Source organism: Thalassophryne amazonica, chromosome 17 (genome assembly GCF_902500255.1).
Source record: "Thalassophryne amazonica chromosome 17, fThaAma1.1, whole genome shotgun sequence".
Taxonomy (NCBI): Eukaryota; Metazoa; Chordata; class Actinopteri; order Batrachoidiformes; family Batrachoididae; genus Thalassophryne; species Thalassophryne amazonica.
In genome coordinates, this window is record NC_047119.1 from 28,736,577 (window position 1) to 28,756,020 (window position 19,444).

Here is a 19,444-nt window from a genome sequence, read left to right on the forward strand (position 1 = left end):
TGCATTAATGAACAGTAGAGTTTCGGGGAGCTTGCATGCAGTGCACACCTATGACTATTCCTCATGTTTATTATGCTGCTTAAATTTTTAAACACATCTCATCGTGTGGCATTGCAAAAACCCACACAATAAATACACTAAAATGAGCGTCATAATCAGGATAGCTGGACTGTAACCTCGAGCAGCAACTCAGATCCGATTTTTATTATGTCTTACTTTTAATAACTCCCTTTTCCTGAATTTTAATTTGCTGTCAAAAGATCAATGAATGCCATGTAACACATGCAGAATCAAATTAAAGACACATGCCCCTAAAGGTTCAGTTGAGGTGATACAAGACCTCATGATTGTAAAATTTCTGTTGTTATGAATACAAACTGCTGTTACAGTGTGTCTTTAAATGTTTGCTGCAGTTTGTCATTACATAAATGGCCAGTTTGAATCAACAAAGAACAAAATCTTGTGTAATGTATGTGATGCTATATGAGGTATTTTATTTTGAAGTGTAATTCTGTGTCCATGTCCTCCGTTTAGTCCGTTGAGAACTGTGTCTGCATCCTGCGAAACCTTTCCTATCATGTTCACAAGGAAATACCAGGAGTCGAGCGACTTCAGGAGCCCCATGGCAATCACTCGCTGAGGTCAGCGGGTCAACACAAGAAGAAGAATGAGCCCGACTGTTTTGGAGGGAAAAAACCCAAAGGTTGGTTACACTACTTCTGTCACTGAGCTTTTGCACAAAAAAAGAAAAGTTCATTTCTATAATGCATTCCAAACTTTGGAAATCTAACAGCACAGCAGTCTGTATAAATCATTAATCACACTGTATATGCCAGAAAACATGTTCTCCATTTGAAATGTTCTGATTGGTTTTGATGTTGTCCTGGCTGCAGGCATGGACCTCACATTTCTTAGCCCCCACCCGTTTTTTTATGCCGGTGGGTGCATCAATATTTAATAAACTTACACATGCAGGAGCTGATGATTTTTGTTCTGTAAGAGCAGTGAAATTACTTGGAGCTGTGAATAACTCCAAACATTTAAAGGGATCATATTTTACAAAATCTTTTTTTTAAATTTACTTTAACACTTGATTACAACTACACTTTCATGGTAAACATCCCATGTTCCACAATCTCATGTATGCACGTACAAACTCCCCCAGTATAAAACAAGAACAGTTCGTTTTAGACTTCTGCGACGTATGTCACAGGAAGCACATACATGGACTCCTGTTTACATTTTTAAGACACACCACTGATGCAGTCTGTATTTTTCATGACACACCTACATGCTCCTCCCCTTAGAGTGAGGGTGTGGTCATCAGTAGAGCCTTTTCATTTAAAGCAACAGGCTCCTTAAAAGGTCTTTTTTTAAGTCTTAGAGACTGGTTTTTGAAGAACACATTATCTCAGAGGCTATGGAGTATTGTCTACCTTAGTATTTGACTGTACGTCTGTGACCATGGGTCATCTACAGAGGAACAAAATGATCATATTTGTGTTGCCCACTTGATAAGAGGGATTCAATAAAATGCGGTGTTTGTATATGGTGTGTGGTTTTATTTTTTCTTAAATACGTCAATGTCCTTCTTCATTTCAGGCATTTTCCTGCACCTTTTACAGGACAGAGCTTTTGAAAAGTGCAGGTTCGAATCCGTGGGTGGCATGTACTGTGGTTACACATCGCGCAGCTGCTTGTGTGCACGAACCGTCGCAGCGGCATTGTGCACGCCTGCCTGTCGGTTTAATGTTTTCGTGGTTCGCTCATACGAGCTGTTCTGCCGTGAGTCGTACTATGTGTGAAGGGGCCCTAAGGTTAGACCTTACTTGTGTGAAGCCTCTTGAGGCAGTTTTGTTGTGATTTAGCGCCATATAACTGAAACAGACTGAAACTGAATTTCAAACTTTAGCATCTGCTTTTAAGACACATGGTGATCTACATTATCTTGCAGAAAAGTTGCTCTGTAAAAAAAAGAAAAAGTTCAGAAAATTTAAAAATGTAATGCAATTGACTGCAGCTTTTAATACTGCTCAACTTAATTCATTTGTATGCGTCTAGTAGAAGCACCTTTTTAGTTTGGACCAGCAATTGTCTTTTTCAGCAAGGTTTCAGCGAGTAAAGCAGGTTAGTCGCAAACTACAGATCTGTGTATGAAAATACCCTGGAGCAAGATGCTAATCCTCAAATCACTCTGTCTGAACCACATACGAATCAGCCTAATTTAGCACTGCAAAAGATTTAAAGTATTTACAATAGCATAAAATCTTATTTTTCAACAAACGTATTTTAAGTTCATTGAACTAGAAATTGCGAGTTGATCTGAATTGTAAGTTGTTCAAACGTAACATTTCATTTTGAACAAATGCTTCAAACTAAATTGATGTAATTAATATCCTTGCTAATGCTACCCAGAAGCTTTTACTGAAAATAAAGTCTACAGGATGTAAATGAGATGGTGAGGACTTTGCCAGGCACGTGCGATGCAAATAAAGAAAAATGCTGAAAATGGCGGTGGGAGTTAAGAGGGCCATTGTTGTTGGGGTCTGGGGATGGGGAGGTCAAAGCTGAAGGATTCTATCCATGCTAATGCTCCCCAGAAGCATTTATTGTAAAATGTCTGAAGGACCTAAGTCTCATGGTGAGATGCTGAAGAGCTTCGCCCGTTCATGTCCGCGACATATACATATTATCTTTAAGCTGAGCAAATTCTCTTATTTATTGAGGTATAAAATATGACCCCTTTAGTAAAATGTGGTTGGATTCATTAGTTAACAGTCTGACAGTCACCAAATTCCAGAAAGTTGACAAACCTCAGTGCTGCTCAGTGGAATATAAGCCAATATCTGATTTTGTTGTTTCTTGTTTTTCTCTTTCACATCACTCATCAGAAGAGTGGTTCAATCAAGGTCAGTCTGCTCATGATCCCCAAGTATTTTCACTGCAGCAACATCGTGCCTCAGTAACATGGACTATCCCTGTGCTGACATAATGAACAACGCATTTGTGCCTGCATGTGCTTATCTGTGATGTCCAGGTTGGAAAAACGGATTTATGGAGAGAAAATATGGCACGCTGGATTTACCAAAGCGTCCGGAACAAATGAAAGGTAAACAATATAACATGTACCTCATGTACTGTGATGCATTTTTCTAATTTAACGCAATGCTGCGTGCATGATAACGTGCAAAAAATGAGCTAGGCTTGTTATTCCGAACATATTTGGAAAGCGTTGCAGCGTATCGTCGTCATCATCATGGTGCTCTGATCGAGCATCAATACCTGCTGTTGGATTCGTATGCAGAACGGAGGCCTGAGCTGTCAGAGAATCTATTTAAATGCAAAGCACCACAAAAGTACCTTTTAGTGCCTCTTGAGAATAGTTTCAAAATAATCCACCACCTGAAAGACGATGACATTTTTAATCTTGCAGCATTTCTGGCAGGGATGTTTGCTGTGATAACATAATATGAACTGTAATTTTCTCCCAGTACGACACTGCCATATGTTTGTGTGTTAACCCACGTTGTATTTTGCGGAGCCTCTCGGCCTGTTTTTAACCATGAAAGCAGACTGCAGGGCTGCTCACTGTATACTGGAATCTGGCTGCCGTCAGACCACAGATCAAAGAGAAGCTGATACCTCCAACGCTTCAGCCACTGAATGCAAATCAGAAAGACAATCAATCTTACAGTCCTATAGGTCAACATCGCACTGACTGTCAGTGCCCCGGCAGCCTCAACTGGCTTCTTCTTCTTCATAAACCTCTCTAAGTGCACCTGTGTGCAGCTGCCATTTCTGTTCATATACTTTTAGATTTTTAGTTCATGCATATGAAAATAATAAATTCACGGATTTCACCTGTGAGCCAATTAATCGCACTGGGAAGAGTAATAAAAAACAAAACAAAACAAACAAATCACCACAATGAAGCAGTGTTGGCAACTTTGGATCCAACTTAATGAGGATGGTCTCCAGAGTTGCATAAAATGTAATCTTTTGAATAATCTAATCAAACCTCAAAAAACATCTTTGGAAAAAAAAATACTTTCAAAAAACAGTAAAGGTGCTATATCAGAATTATATATTCTGCTAATGTCCAACTCGACTGAAAATGCTGATTCTAGGTTGAATGCTTGGAATGAGGATTTAGCAACAAGTATTTCAATAGAAGATTGGGAATCGGCATGTTCAAAAGCACATAAACAATTTGTCAGTACTCAATTTAGACTCCTCCAGTATAAGTGGCTCATGAGAATCTATGTGACACCAGAACAATTTTAACAGGTTTAATCCAAACATATCTGATGTGTGTGCAAAATGTAACGATACTAAAGGAACTTTGTTCCATTGTGTGTGACAATGTCCCGAGGTTGGACTTTTTTGGGACGAGGTGAAAAGAGCCGTAGAGACTATAATCCAAAAAGACATTCCAAAAGATCCTATACTTTTTTATTTTAGGAGTCTATTCTGAAAAAAGCAAACTCATGAAGACTGAGCAAATACTAATCAATATGTGCTTCTTACAAACAAAACAATCAACTGCTATATACTGAAAAAAATAAATAAATAAATAAATAACAGGCCCAAGCTGACACATTGGGTAAAACAAATGCTAGCAGTGTTTCCGCTGGAAAGAATAACTTGTTTTAAAAAAGGGAAGCTGTTGCTTTTTGAAAAAACCTGGGGACCATTTAAAAACTTTGTGGATAATTTAAATATACCAATAGACAATGAAAATGAATGAGTAATGTATCACTGTAAACCTAGGTGTGTATAAGATTTATCTAAATGCCTGGATTCATGACAGTTTGTGAACAGAATGTATAACTGGGAAGATTTTCCTCATTTTTTTATGTATTCTTTTTTTCGCTGCTTCTTTGCATGTTTTGTTCAGGTTCCATGCAATAAGCACAAGAATGTTTTTTTTTTTACATAAAAGAAAATACTTTTTTGACATTTTGAAATGTTGCATAATGTGACGGGATAGTCGGTACTTTTCACATTGAAAAAAGTCAACAAACACATTGTTAAAAAATAAAAAATATATAATCTTTTACAGATATTTGGTTGTACATATTGTTTCCTCATCTGCTGACAAAAAGGACATTTTTTTCACCCTCCCTTAATGTCAAAGATGTGCACAGTCCCGCCCCATTCCCCCATGTTTACATATGGCCTGAGTTGTGATTGGCATGGCAAATCAACTAATCAACTTCATATTTTGGGCAAGCGCACAGAAACACTGCCCCCTTCAGGACAAGATTGTAAAACAGAAGTGCTACAGTGATAAAATGGGCCTCTTCTTAAATGTAAGGAAGGAGACAGAAAATGACACACTACTTTCCTCTGATTTGAAACAGTACTTTCCTCCTAGGCCTCCGGGCCTACATAGGACCTTTACTTCTAGGTTCTTGGGTCTGGAGTGCATCAGTAATATACTCACATAGTCCGTAATCTGGTTTGTGCTTTTTGCTGTGGGAACCAGAAAAAGTTGAAAATTGATGTCTTACGAGACCGTGCGGTGTCATGGTGTGTGGCTGTCACTCTCACAGCTAGCAGTGGCAGAATTATTATTCCTTCTGTCATTGAATACAAGCAATATGCATGCTAGTGCACATGTAGATAAAGCACTGACTGTAAACTTTAAATATTACAGTTTTATTATCGATATGCATTCCTGAACTGTCCAGCAGGTGCCAGAATTCAACAGGATGTGATCTGTTCCTTTACATGTGGAATCCAGAGCAATGTTTGAAACACAGGTAGTTCAAAGGAACCGTGTTGAGTTTATTCTGGTTAATGAACCTTTAATTCCGGGTTTACTTTCCCATCCTGTTGTATAGTTTTCCCCATATTTGTATGTAGTGGACATTGTGTATCTCCTCACGGTTGCTAGTTTCAGTTGTTAGCACAAGTGAATGTAAACGCTGTTCCATTAAGTGGCAGACACATCTATTTGTTATTACCTAAGATCAACAAAGTTGCTTTTTCAATTGTTCGGGTGTCACAAAATTAATCAGAGTTTAATCAGTTCATCCTCATTATATAGCTTTTTAAGATGAAGGTTTCAAAAGTGATACCATTGATTGGTTTTTAATTACTGTCTGCACAAACTGATTGGGTTAGACTACAGATTACTAAAATTACAAAAAAGAAAAAAAATTAAAAATGTTTTTAACCACATTCTTAACCTTAATTTAACTATTCTATGAGTATAGCAACAGATCTTTAGCAACAGATGATCATCATCAAATTCTTTTTTTTAGAATGTCTGTGCTGCACATCTAATGAAATAATAATCCTGATTGATTTTCTGCTTTGGTTCGAAGGTTTGGAGCTGCTGTACCAGCCCGAGGTGGTGAGGCTCTACCTTTCTCTCCTCACCTGCAGCCACAACCACAACACCTTGGAGGCGGCAGCAGGAGCGCTGCAGAACCTCTCTGCTGGGCAGTGGGCTGTGAGTGGGCACAATCTTCCATACACACACACACACACACACACACACGCACACACGCACACACGCACACACGCACACACACACACACACACACACACACACACACACACACACACACACACACACACACACACACACACACACACACACACACACACACACACACACACACACACACACACAATGCCCCCAAAATGAAAACAACAGGACACAAACTGGTAATGTCCATTATTATTATTTTTCTTCAAGCAGAAACTCATGGATGCTCCTAAAAACATGATGGCTAACTCTTATATTACTTCAATTGAGTGTATTTATGCAGCACCAAAACATCAAATAACTAAAAATACTATATGAGTAAGCTCTAGTCCAGGGCTGGGCAACAGTGTTCAGGTTTTCCTTACATCTGATCACCTCAGTGCCTGTGGTCTAACCCTTAGGGAAAAACTCTGTCAGTATTTTTTGACGACAGGAAGAAAACTTCCTTCTGACTGTATAGTTGTAAGATTTGGATGCTAACAAGTGACCTGAGGTGACTGCTGGATGTCTGTGGGACTAGGTCTCTTTAGAGAATCCTTGAGTATCACTGGAATGACTTTGTGTCAAACAAACATGTTACTTATGGCAACTCAGAGGAGGAGTATCATTTGTGAAGTGAGGGAACATCAGCTGGAACAGTTTGGCAATGTGGCCTGTTTCTTGGAGCACGATCTAGCACACAGGTGCCTCAGTATTGGAGACGCCAGTGAAGGAAAAAGGTCAGTGAGATGTCTGTGTTTCACCTGACTGTGGGAAGTAGATGGTTACTTTTGAGAGATGGCAACTGACTGGTTTTCTACCATTTCTGTAGTCTGGTAGATGCGGAAATGTGGTTATGTGGTATGATGGGTGCTGCAACGTGCCACACCAGTAAATTCTCCCAGACCTGACCTGATATGACAAAACTGATCTGGTGTGGTCATACTAACAAAACAAAACAAAAACCACAACAGAAACTTTGACAAAACATGTAATGGCAGACTATACATGGTCCCAATGACACCTGTGTGCATATGGATGCAAGCTGACAACCATGGGTTCATCCCAACACCTATTTGACAGCTCAAATTCTTTCAAGCCATTCCTTCACTCAAAGTGCTCAAAATACATCTAGAAAGTCCCTTCAGTCAATCTGCAGCAGCTGAACCTGACATATATCAATAGACAAGATTCATATGAGGAAGTAATCAGTCAGGTGGAGGAAAGACTCCTAAGGGCACCCAGCTTCATCCATGTGCAGAGTTCTAGCCATCCAGCCTGGGGGCATCTGAGTGATCGATTCACACTAACACCCTTGGTCACGCGTCACAGCATGTGGTCACCACAGTGCCTCCTCTGCAGCGGCTCCAGAAAAGGCATCAGCACAGAGAACAGAACAGAAATTAATAATGTGAAAAGCAAACCCAACTTAACACAGAACATGGTACCATGCTTCTTGGCAGAAGACCCCTATACTCCACCAAGTCTCCTCAAGAGCTAGAGTTAAACAAGGCTGACTCCTTCCCCAATATATGATGTGACTAACTGAAGCAAGAAGCAACCCCATGATACAATACAGCCAAGTGTAATATATGTTTGAATAGATATGTCTTTAGTCTGGATTTAAATGACTCCACACAATCAGACTCTGATATTATTTTGTGCTTGCAGTGGTCCAGCTACATCCGAGCCACAGTGAGAAAAGAGAAAGGGCTGCCAATTCTGGTGGAGCTGCTGCGCTCAGACGTGGATAAAGTGGTGCGAGCGGTGGCTATCGCTCTTCGCAACCTGGCTATGGACCGAAGAAATAAAGACTTAATAGGCAACGTTCCAGTCCTTTTCAATATGCATATGCAGTAGTGTTCAGAATAATAGTAGTGCGAATAATAGTAGTGCTATGTGACTAAAAAGATTAATCCAGGTTTTGAGTATATTTCTTATTGTTACATGAGAAACAAGGTACCAGTAGATTCAGTAGATTCTCACAAATCCAACAAGACCAAGCATTCATGATATACACACTCTTAAGGCTATGAAATTGGGCTATTAGTAAAAAAAAGTAGAAAAGGGGGTGTTCACAATAATAGTAGCATCTGCTGTTGACGCTACAAACTCAAAACTATTATGTTCAAACTGCTTTTTTAGCAATCCTGTGAATCACTAAACTAGTATTTAGTTGTATAACCACAGTTTTTCATGATTTCTTCACATCTGCGAGGCATTAATTTGGTTGGTTTGGAACCAAGATTTTGCTTGGTTACTAGTGTGCTTGGGGGTCATTGTCTTGTTGAAACACCCATTTCAAGGGCATGTCCTCTTCAGCATAAGGCAACATGACCTCTTCAAGTATTTTGGCATATCCAAACTGATCCATGATACCTGGTATGCGATATATAGGCCCAACACCATAGTAGGAGAAACATGCCCATATCATGATGCTTGCACCACCATGCTTCACTGTCTTCACTGTGAACTGTGGCTTGAATTCAGAGTTTGGGGGTCGTCTCACAAACTGTCTGCAGCCCTTGGACCCAAAAAGAATTTTTGGGTATTCTTCTATCCATTTTGATGATTGTTTTCCATTTTCTTCCACGTTTCTCTGGTTTTTTGTCCATTTTAAAGCATTGGAGATCATTGTAGATGAACAGCCTATAATTTTTTCACCTGCGTATAAGTTTTCCCCTCTCCAATCAACTTTTTAATCAAACTACGCTGTTCTTCAAACAATGTCTTGAACGTCCCATTTTTCTCAGGCTTTCAAAGAGAAAAGCATGTTCAACAGGTGCTGGCTTCATCCTTAAATAGGGGACACCTGATTCACACCTGTTTGTTCCACAAAATTGATGAACTCACTGACTGAATGCCACACTACTATTATTGTGAACCCCCCCCCCCCTCCTTTTCTACTTTTTTTACTAATAGCCCAATTTCATAGCCTTAAGAGTGTGCATATCATGAATTTTTGGTCTTGTTGGATTTGTGAGAATCTACTGAATCTACTGGTACCTTGTTTCCCATGTAACAATAAGAAATATACTCAAAACCTGGATTAATCTTTTTAGTCACATAGCACTATTATTATTCTGAACACTACTGTAGATGGCTGTGTTTGGAATGTCTATGTTCTAATGACTATTTTGTGGGATGACAGGGAGCTACGCGCTGAGGGACCTTGTTGGTAATCTTCCATGTGGGCAACAGCATCCAGCCAAAAACCTGGAGGGAGATACGGTGGTGTCCATTCTGAACACCATTCATGAGATCATCACAGACAGCCCAGAGAACATCAGAGCGCTCATCCAGGGCCATGCTATTCAGAAACTGGTCGCAATCAGCAAGTCAAGGTGCAGAGTAAAACTTAACACACATTTATTTCAACTGTACTCCAAAGCTAAGCCAATCAGGTGAGGAAAATCTGAAATAACAGACTACAGGCTGACAACGAAAATGAAATCCTGCAAAAACCTGATCAACTTTGACTTACAATGTGATAAACTGCAACATGCACAATAAGTGTATAGCAGCCTTAAATTGCTTCTGATTTTTATAGCCAATATCAATCAGAACTGTGCAGAATCAGCAGTGCTGCCTTCTGTTGTTCACCATATTGTCCAATGATTTGTTGTCAGCCAATCAGTGCGTGAGACCAAGGCGGCAGCCCATGTACTTCAGACAATATGGACCTACAAGGACCTGAGAAACACTCTGACCAAGGCAGGTTGGAACAAGAGTCACTTCAAGGTATTTTTCACTGCTGTATTTGAAAACACCTGAGCTTGCACAAAACAAAAAAGAAAAGGTGTATATAATGTCCTGGCTCCACCCCTTTTTATGAATATGCATAAAAATGAATGAATATGCATATGAATGGTTTGTAACATTGCATGCCTGTGTTATTCTGACAAAATTGTGTAAAATGTTGACCTGGTGCTGGTTCTGCAGATCTGGCCCAAAGTGTGCAGTCATGGTTGTCCCTCCACACTAGTTCCTATATTTTTTTATTCAAATGGCCTATATTACAATGCAGAGTAGGTCATCCAAAGCGATAGGATTTGGATGCACCAGATCTGTCCAAAAAGCAACTTTTTCTTGCTTATGCAATATCCCATAGGCGTGTCTGCCACCTGCTGGATGTTTAGTGGGTTCTGCATTGATGATGAATTCGGAGCATGTGCAGTTATCAGTGAGAGAGACAGTTATTTTTATCACAGTACAGTTCTAAAACTCAAATAGCACAATTATGAATGCAATCCCCTGAAAGGATTTCATACAACCCCAGTTCCAATGAAGTTGGGATGTTGTGTAAAATGTAAATATAAATAGAATACAATTATTTGCAAATCCTCTTCAACCTATATTCAATTGAATACACCACAAAGACAACATATTTAATGTTCAAACTGATAAACTTTATTGTCTTTGGCAAATATTTGCTCATTTTGAAATGGATGCCTGCAACACATTTCCAAAAAGTTGGGACAGTGGTATGTTTACCGCTGTGTTACATCACCTTTCCTTCTAACAATACTCAATAAGTGTTTGGGAATTAAGGACATTAATTGTTGAAGCTTTGTTGGTGGAATTCTTTCCCATTCTTGCTTGATGTATGACTTCAGTTGTTCAACAGTCCGGGGTCTCCCGTTGTCATATTTTGTGCTTCATAATGCGCCACACATTTTCATTGGGCGACAGGTCTGGACTGCAGGCAGGCCAGTCTACTACCCACACTCTTTTACTTTGCAGCCACGCTGTTGTAACATGTGCAGAATGTGGCTTGGCATTGTCTTGCTGAAATAAGCAGGGATGTCCTTGAAAAAGACATCACTTGGATGGCAGCATGTGTTGCTCCAAAACCTGGATGTACCTTTCAGCATTGATGGTGCCATCATAGATGTGTAAGTTGCCCATGTCATGGGCACTAACACACCCCCATACCATCACAGATTCTGGCTTTTGAACTTTGTGCTGGTAACAATCTGATTGGACTTTTTCCTCTTTTGTCCTGAGGACACGACGTAATTTCCAAAAACATTTTGAAATGTGGACTCATCAGACCACAGCACACTTTTCCACTTTGCATCTGTCCATTTCAAATACGCTCAGGCCCAGAGAAGGTGGCGCTGTTTCTGGATGTTGTTGATGTATGGCCTTTGCTTTGCATGGTAGAGTTTTAACTTACACTTGTAGATGTAGGGACGAACTGTGTTAACTGACAGTGGTTTTCTGAAGTTTTCCTGAACCCACGGGGTAAGATCGTTTACACAATGATGTTGGTTTTTAATGCAATGCTGCCAGAGGGATCGAAGGTCACGGGCATTCAGTGTTGGTTTTCGGCCTTGCCGCTTACATGTAGAAAGTTCTCCAGATTCTCTTCATCTTCTGATTATATTATGGACTGTAGATGATGATGATGGAATCCCTAAATTCCTTGCAATGAACATTGAGAAACATTGTTCTTAAACTGTTGCACTATTTTTTCATGCAGTTGTTCACAAAGTGGTGATCCTCATCCCATCTTTGCTTGTGAACGGCTGAGACTTTTGGGGATGCTCCTTTTATACCCAATCATGAGTGTCCTCAGTTCCCAAACACTTATTGAGTGTTGTTAGAAGGAAAGGTGATGTAACACAGTGGTAAACATACCACTGTCCCAGCTTTTTTGAAACGTGCTGCAGGCATCCATTTCAAAATGAGCAAATATTTGCACAAAAACAATAAAGTTTATCAGTTTGAACATTAAATATTTAGTCTTTGTGGTGTATTCAATTGAATATAGGTTGAAGAGGATTTGAAAATCATTGTATTCTGTTTTTATTTACATTTTACACAACGTCCCAACTTCATTGGAATTGGGGTTGTATGAATGTAACTAAAGCAGACGCTTCTTCCTTCTCTCTCCATCCCTCTCAGTGCGGTTCTGAATTTACATGTAGCTTGAAATGAGCTTGTTTGTCAATTTATTTTCATAGGCATGTGACCATTGAGTCCAGTGCCTCTTGTCTTATAAATGCCCTGTTATTCAGGTCTGTGCCCCCCCACCAAATTTAATGGAAGCTATTTCAGGATTATTTTATACAATTTTATAAGTACAAGAAAGACTTATTCTTGTCATCTGGTAATGTAATAACATTTTGTCTTTCAAAGCCAACAGCGGCTGCTGTAGCTAAAAAATCCAAGAGTGGAAAGCAAGGCAGTGATGACATCACGTTGCCTCTCATGGACAAAAACCAAGGTCAGTGAATCACGGCCTGCATTCTCCCAGCTATTAAATTATCACACAAATGAGGAAAGTGTCCTCTAAGTCAAAGAACAAACTGTGTTTTAAAGACACCGTAGTTCATTTCAGGGGCGTGCTGAGTCTCAGACCAGATTCGCCTGAAACCAGTGATGTGCTACCAAGGTTATCAGAGGAAAGACTCGCCTTATGAGCCTGAACAGACCTCCCCTGGGGCGCAGTCCACTCACGCATCACCAGTCACATTTCATTTTAAGATGATTGTGAAAGGGTGCCTGCTTTGCTCTGACGTCCCACATTGATACTCTAAGCCAGGGGTGGCCAAGTTCGGTCCTTGAGAGCCACATTCCTGACACTCTTAGTTGTCTTCCTGCTCCAACACACCTGAATCCAATGAAAGACTCGTTAGCAGACTTTTAATGAGCCTTTCATTGGATTCAGGTGTGTTGGAGCAGGGAGACAACTAAGAGTGTCAAGAAGGTGGCTCTCAAGGACCGAACGTGGCCACCCCTGCTCTAAGCGAAACACTGAAGCACTGCATTAGTAATTATCAACACAGCTGAAACATCTTTGGAAAAAATTATGTACAAAACATTTAGGTACCGTACAACTTTGATAACTGAAAACCATTTGAAATATCTACAAACTCCTATTTTAAAAAAAGTTAACCCCCCCCCCCCCCCATTTAATTAAATAAACAAATTAATTATCAAGTTACAATTTTTCTTAAAAAATAAGTGATTTCTTTTGGGCGTGTACTGCCTGGTATATGATAATACTAAAACAGTCGGCAGTAAATACTCAATGGTAAAATAGTAGTACAATTTTCTTATAAATTGCAGGAGATCAAATAAAATAAACTTTTGCACACCACTGTATGTGGTATCTAAAGTGTTTAATTTTAAAAGTATAATTATTTAGAAACCAAGCAAAGGAAAATTAAAGTGGCTATACAGTGCATCCGGAACATATTTACAGCACTTCACTTTTTCCACATTTTGTTATGATACAGCCTTATTTCAAAATGTAATCAATTCATTTATTTCCCTCAAAATTCTACTTGCAACACCCCCTAAACACACCTTAAAAGTTTTTTTGAAATTTGCAAAAATTTCAAAAAAACTTTTCAAATTACATGTTCATGAAATTACATGTACATTTGCTCATTACTTTGTTGATGCACATTTGGCAGCAATTACAGCCTCAAGTCTTCTTGAATATGATGCCACAAGCTTGGTGCACCTATTGTTGGGCAGATTTGTCCATTCCTCTTTGCAGCACCTCTCAAGCTCCATCAGGTTGGATGGGGAGCATTGGTGCACAGCCATTTTCAGATCTCTCCAGAGATGTTCAATCGGATTCAGGTCTGGACTCTGCCTGGACCACTCAAGGACATTCATAGAGTTGTCATGAAGCCACTCCTTTGATATCTTGACTGTGTACTTAGGGTTATTTTCCCGCTGAAAGATCTTCCGTCTGGCCACTCTACCATACAGTCCTGCTTGGTGGATTGCTGCAGAGAATGTTGTCCTTCTGGAAGGTTCTCCTCTCTCCACAGAAGAATTCTGGAGCTCTGACAGAGCGACCATCTGGTCACCTCCCCGACTAAGACCCTTCTCCCCGATTGCTCAGTTTAGACAGGTGGCCAGCTCTAGGAAGATTCCTGGTGGATCCGAATGTCTTCCATGTATGGATGATGGAGGCCACTGTGCTCATTGGGCCCTTCAAAGCAGCAGAAATGTTTCTGTACCCTTCCCCAGATTTGTGCTTCAAGACAATTGTGTCTCAGAGGTCTACAGACAATTCCTTTGACTTCATGCTTGGTTTGTGCTCTGACATACACTGTCAACTTTGGGACCTTATATGTAGACAGGTGTGTGTCTTTCCAAATAATGTTCAATCAACTGAATTTACTCCAGGTGGACTCCAATTAAGCCGAAGAAACATTTCAAGGATGATCAGTGGAAACAGAATGTACCTGAGCTCAATTTTGAACTTCATGGCAAAGGCTGTGAATACCTACTGTATGTACATGTGATTTATTAGTTTTTTATTTTTTAATAAATTTGCAATAATCTCAAAACTTTTTCACATTGTCATTATGGGGTACTGTGTGTAGAATGTTGAAAAAAAAAAGACTTCCATCTATTTTGGAATAAGGCTGTAATATAACAAAATGTTGAAAAGTGAAGAGCTGTGAATACTTTCCGGATGAACTGTAAATAATGACTAAAAACATTCCTGAAAATGCTTACAAAATGAACTCTCCCCATTTTATTGAACAGTGCAATATTTACCATCATCTTTTCATGAAATCCATTTCGATGTATTCATTTGTTGCAATAAAATAAATAATGCTAATGCTATATTGCTGACTCTTCAACACAGTTGTCATTCTTATTATTTATTTCCCACTACCACATATTTTCATGCCTCAGCTTTTACTATGACTTTCACTGTATAGTTTGGATTCATATGATTTTAATGTTATGTCACAGATGTGTACGCCACCTTAGAGCCAAACGACAGAGTTGGAGATGGAAAAGGACCTGTTGTGGAGAGAGAAGCTCTTCAGGTAGTCTGCCATTTGGATTTACTAAGTCAGTTTACAATCAGCATAAAGGGGAGTTTAGAACAAGTCAGCGAGGTAACAGGCACAGTCCTGTTTTAAGACTATAATTATTATTATTACATAAAAACAAACTATTGGATTTTCACTGTAGTTTATTCCTTTTGAACTTTAGTTGTTTTTTTAACTACAGTTGCTAAAGGTGGTCATTCGTCACAAAGTCTTATTATAACCACGTATACTAATTGAATTAAATAATACGGAGCCCTGGAAGTCATGCACGGCAAGCTATTATTTTTTTTCTGATCTTTTTCACACAAGGTAATATTTATCTCATGTCCAAAAGATAATAACTTGTAACCACACAAAGATAATTTACAGTAAATCATGCTGACAAGATAACAACTGGTTCCAAACAAGATGATTAACAAGATAGTAATATCCAAAATAATGAAATGACCTGAAAAATAATGTACCTGTTCTATCAGGTCATGCTGGACAGCCTGATGAAATATGGAATACAAGCATGGCGAGGAAACCTACCAGTGCAGTCATGATCTAAACGGGCTCGACCGGATATGATTTCCAAGAAAATAATCAGGAAAGAAGAGCTTGAACCCCTCCAAATTTACGAGCAGCCTGATCTAAGAGGAGCACTGAGAATAATACAAAATCCATCCCACGTCCTTCACTTTGAGTACAATCTTTTACCTTCTGCCAGGAGATACAGAATACCAAAATGCAGATTCAATCATTTTAAAAACTCATTTGTGCCCTCCTCCATCCTGAATAAGACTCAGTCATAGACCTATAGAAATCTTTGTCTCATTTTTGATATGCAGTATGCTGTTAATTTCCCTTTTACTAGATGAACACATGTTTGCATAATGTTTACATAGTGTAACCACAGGGAGCTTGCAATCTCAGAACTTTTGCAATACTGTTTGGAGGTTTGGTGCAATACGGTGATAAGTGCAACATGACAAATGTGCAATAAGAAATAACAAGTTGTACAATAACAGTTTGGTCCCAGTAGATTATAACTTGTTCCCACAATGTCATAACTACTCACCACAAGATAATTACTTGCTGCTCCCAGATAATTATCTCATATACACAAGACAATCATTTGATCTCACTAAATAATTATTTCATGTGGACAAGAATCAGTTGTTCTCCCAAGATAATTTTCTCATGTGTACAAGATAACTTGTTCTCCTAAGATAATTATATCATGCACACACACAAAAAATGTGTTCCCATAAAATATTGATCTCATGTGCACAAGTTAATAAATATCTTGTTTCTCCAAGATAATTATCTCATGCGGACAAGATAATAAATTGTTCCCCCAAGACAATTTGCATTTGCACAAGATAAAAATGTATTCCCACACGATATTGATCTCATGTGCACAAAATAATAAATTGCATGCACACAAGATAAAATGTATTCCCATATTATATTTATCTTATGTGCATAAGATAATAACTCCTTCCCCCCAGTTATTTATGTCATGTGCACAAGATAACTTGGATAATTTTCTCATCCGTACAAGATAAAGACATGTTCCTACAAGATATTTAGCTCATGCACACACTTGAACTCACTAATTATTTAATGTAGACAAGATAACGTGATTCCACAAGATAATTACCTCATGTGCACAAGATACAAATATGCTCCCACAAGATGTTGATTTTGTGTACATAAGATAATAAATAATTTCCCAAAGATAATTATCTCATGTGCACAAGATAACTTGTTCCCAAGGATAAATCTCATCTGCACATGACAAAGATATGTTTCCACAAGATATTGATCTCATGCACACAAGATAACTTAAACACACAAGTTATTTATCTCATGTGGTCACTTGATCTCACTAGATAATTATTTAATGTGCACAAGATAATAACTTGTTCCCACAAGGTCATCTAAAGACATGTAGGTTAGGTGAATTGGAAAGTTTATAATTGTCCAGGTCTCCCTTGTAAAAGAGATCTTGATCTCAATGGAACTAGCCTGGTTAAATAAATAAAAGGTATTTATTATATGGCTGCGATGCTACGCGCTGTCTGGTTGGCTGATTACCGCTCAGATATTTTCCCATATCAGGACCGGATACCATGACAATCAGTCCGCAAATTTTCGTTAAAGCCAGGAAGAAAAAAACCTGATTAAAAAACTAAGTTGGACATAAACATACTTCATAAATATCTAAACAGTATCTGAAAAAACACACAGATTGAAAGCTTACCAGCTAATTAGCTAGTTAACAAGTTCTTCATGAACGTGAAGTGAACAGGTCTGACTACGAGCCGTCAGCAGCTTTCATATTTGGGTGACACTGTAAGTTTGCATGTTTATATATAATAGCATATAATAAATTATTAACCTCGCTTGCTCGGTCTGTATGGGGATATAAGACCTCCGTGTTTTTCGCATGGACCTCGCTAATGCTCAGTCCGTACTGACAACACGTCAGAAGTACAGACCTCGCGGTCGGTTAATAATCCTTTATCATTTCATGTGCACTAGATAGAAAGTTGTTTCCCCAAGATATTTATCCCATGTGCATAAAATACTAAAGTGCTCCCACAAGATATTAAGAAAATACCACCTTGGGCTTATGATGGTTCCACAAAATAATAACTGTCAAACTAAAATAAATCTGAGTGTCATTTCAAATAAAAGCACGTCTTGTTTGAGACTGAGAGCTCTGTATCTTGGGAAATTCTGCTGTGGCTTTACAAGCAGGAAACATTTCAAATGAAAAATGATTTGGACTGAATTTAATTGATAAGTGGGGATTATGTCAAGGGTTGTTACACTCCCCCCACAACCATGGATTTACACGACAATTTTCTCAGAAACTGACTTTAGATTGTTTTTTAAGCAAATATGCTAATATAGCCTGTTTGATTCTCTCTTGATGTAGACGGTTAGTGAGAGGAAGCACTTCATCCGAGCCGGGAGGCCTGCGGTGGGCCTCATGGACAACAAACCGCCACCGTTAGACTCCTGGGTCTAAAGACAAGAAGCATTTCCAGTTGAGCCGAAGGAATCTTTCATCTTTCCACTGGTGAAACACAGATCTGTGCCATGTGATCACTCACAGAGGAGATGATTTATTAATGTATCTTTACTTAACTTTTTCTTCTTTACAGAAAATAATGTGCCAAACGTTAACATTTATTTATTACGCACATAATTTAGTTTTCATGGATTTTCTCACATGCAATGATGTATCTAACTGAAATTTCAAGCAAAATCACATAATTATGCAAACTGTGATGAATCATGACTCCAAAGACTATACAACAAACATTTGAAGAATTAATTTATATCTCTTCTAGTGCATTAGGGTCTAAACTAAGATGTTGGTCTATTGTTGTCCAGCTCCATGAAGATTAACAACCTTTAGTATAAAATACTTAAAAAATCTTTTTGGTCAATGTTTGAGATAATTAGGATTTGTTTGCCAAGATATTATTATTATTATTATTATATCTTGGAATTTCCATTAAATTAGACTCTGCTCTTTTACTGCATTAGAAAATGATTCTATTTGTTTCTGGATGGGTGATACAAGATTGTAAATGTGTAATAAAGGACTGTTAATATTCTAAATGAAGGCATTTATATTGTAATATTTATTGTAATACCCATGTTATTAACTGAAAGTTATAGATGTGTATCAACTAATACCTGTAACTGATTTCACATTCAATACAACTCTGCTTTGCAGTTGTCCTTTTTGCATTGCAACATTGAATGACAAATGGAAATAAATTACGTGCATAATTTCTCAATTTTCTTTGCATTATCTTCTTGTATCACAGATGTTCTTGTACTTTACTGGAGCACAATGCGCATTTCAATTTATGACCTTTGCAGGCATTGATTTGTATGCATTCCTCATGCCAAAAGTAAATATGCAAAAGAATTCACATTGCACAAAGTGCATGAAAAGACAAACACCCCCTGCAAATGCTTTGATCCCAGCAGCAAGCGGAGCTACAAAGGTGGGTCATGTTATGCTGAATGTCACTTGGCAGCTGTAGAACAGATTTGGCAATCAGCAGAGTGATGAACATGTTTCCAAACCACTACCAGACCTCCAAAGGGGCAAAACATGTGCCAAAGTGCAGGTGCATCA

The 19,444-nt window shown here is 38.6% G+C and overlaps 1 protein-coding gene across 2 annotated transcripts in view; it reads left to right on the top strand.

Moving 5' to 3' along the window:
* The window catches only part of arvcfa (ARVCF delta catenin family member a), a 35,028-nt gene extending 15,931 nt beyond the window's left edge, over positions 1–19,097 (top strand). The window contains exons 7-16 of one of the 2 annotated variants that reach the window (XM_034192181.1): positions 535–703; positions 2,892–2,909; positions 3,038–3,109; positions 6,333–6,460; positions 8,150–8,300; positions 9,630–9,822; positions 10,108–10,219; positions 12,623–12,710; positions 15,212–15,288; positions 18,224–19,097. In XM_034192181.1, coding sequence (XP_034048072.1) covers positions 535–703; positions 2,892–2,909; positions 3,038–3,109; positions 6,333–6,460; positions 8,150–8,300; positions 9,630–9,822; positions 10,108–10,219; positions 12,623–12,710; positions 15,212–15,288; positions 18,224–18,316 — 1,101 coding nt within the window. In that variant the 3' untranslated portion in view covers positions 18,317–19,097. The remainder of the gene's footprint in view (positions 1–534; positions 704–2,891; positions 2,910–3,037; positions 3,110–6,332; positions 6,461–8,149; positions 8,301–9,629; positions 9,823–10,107; positions 10,220–12,622; positions 12,711–15,211; positions 15,289–18,223) is intronic. The other variant, XM_034192182.1, reaches the window with a different exon arrangement.
* Positions 19,098–19,444: the final 347 nt, after the last annotated feature.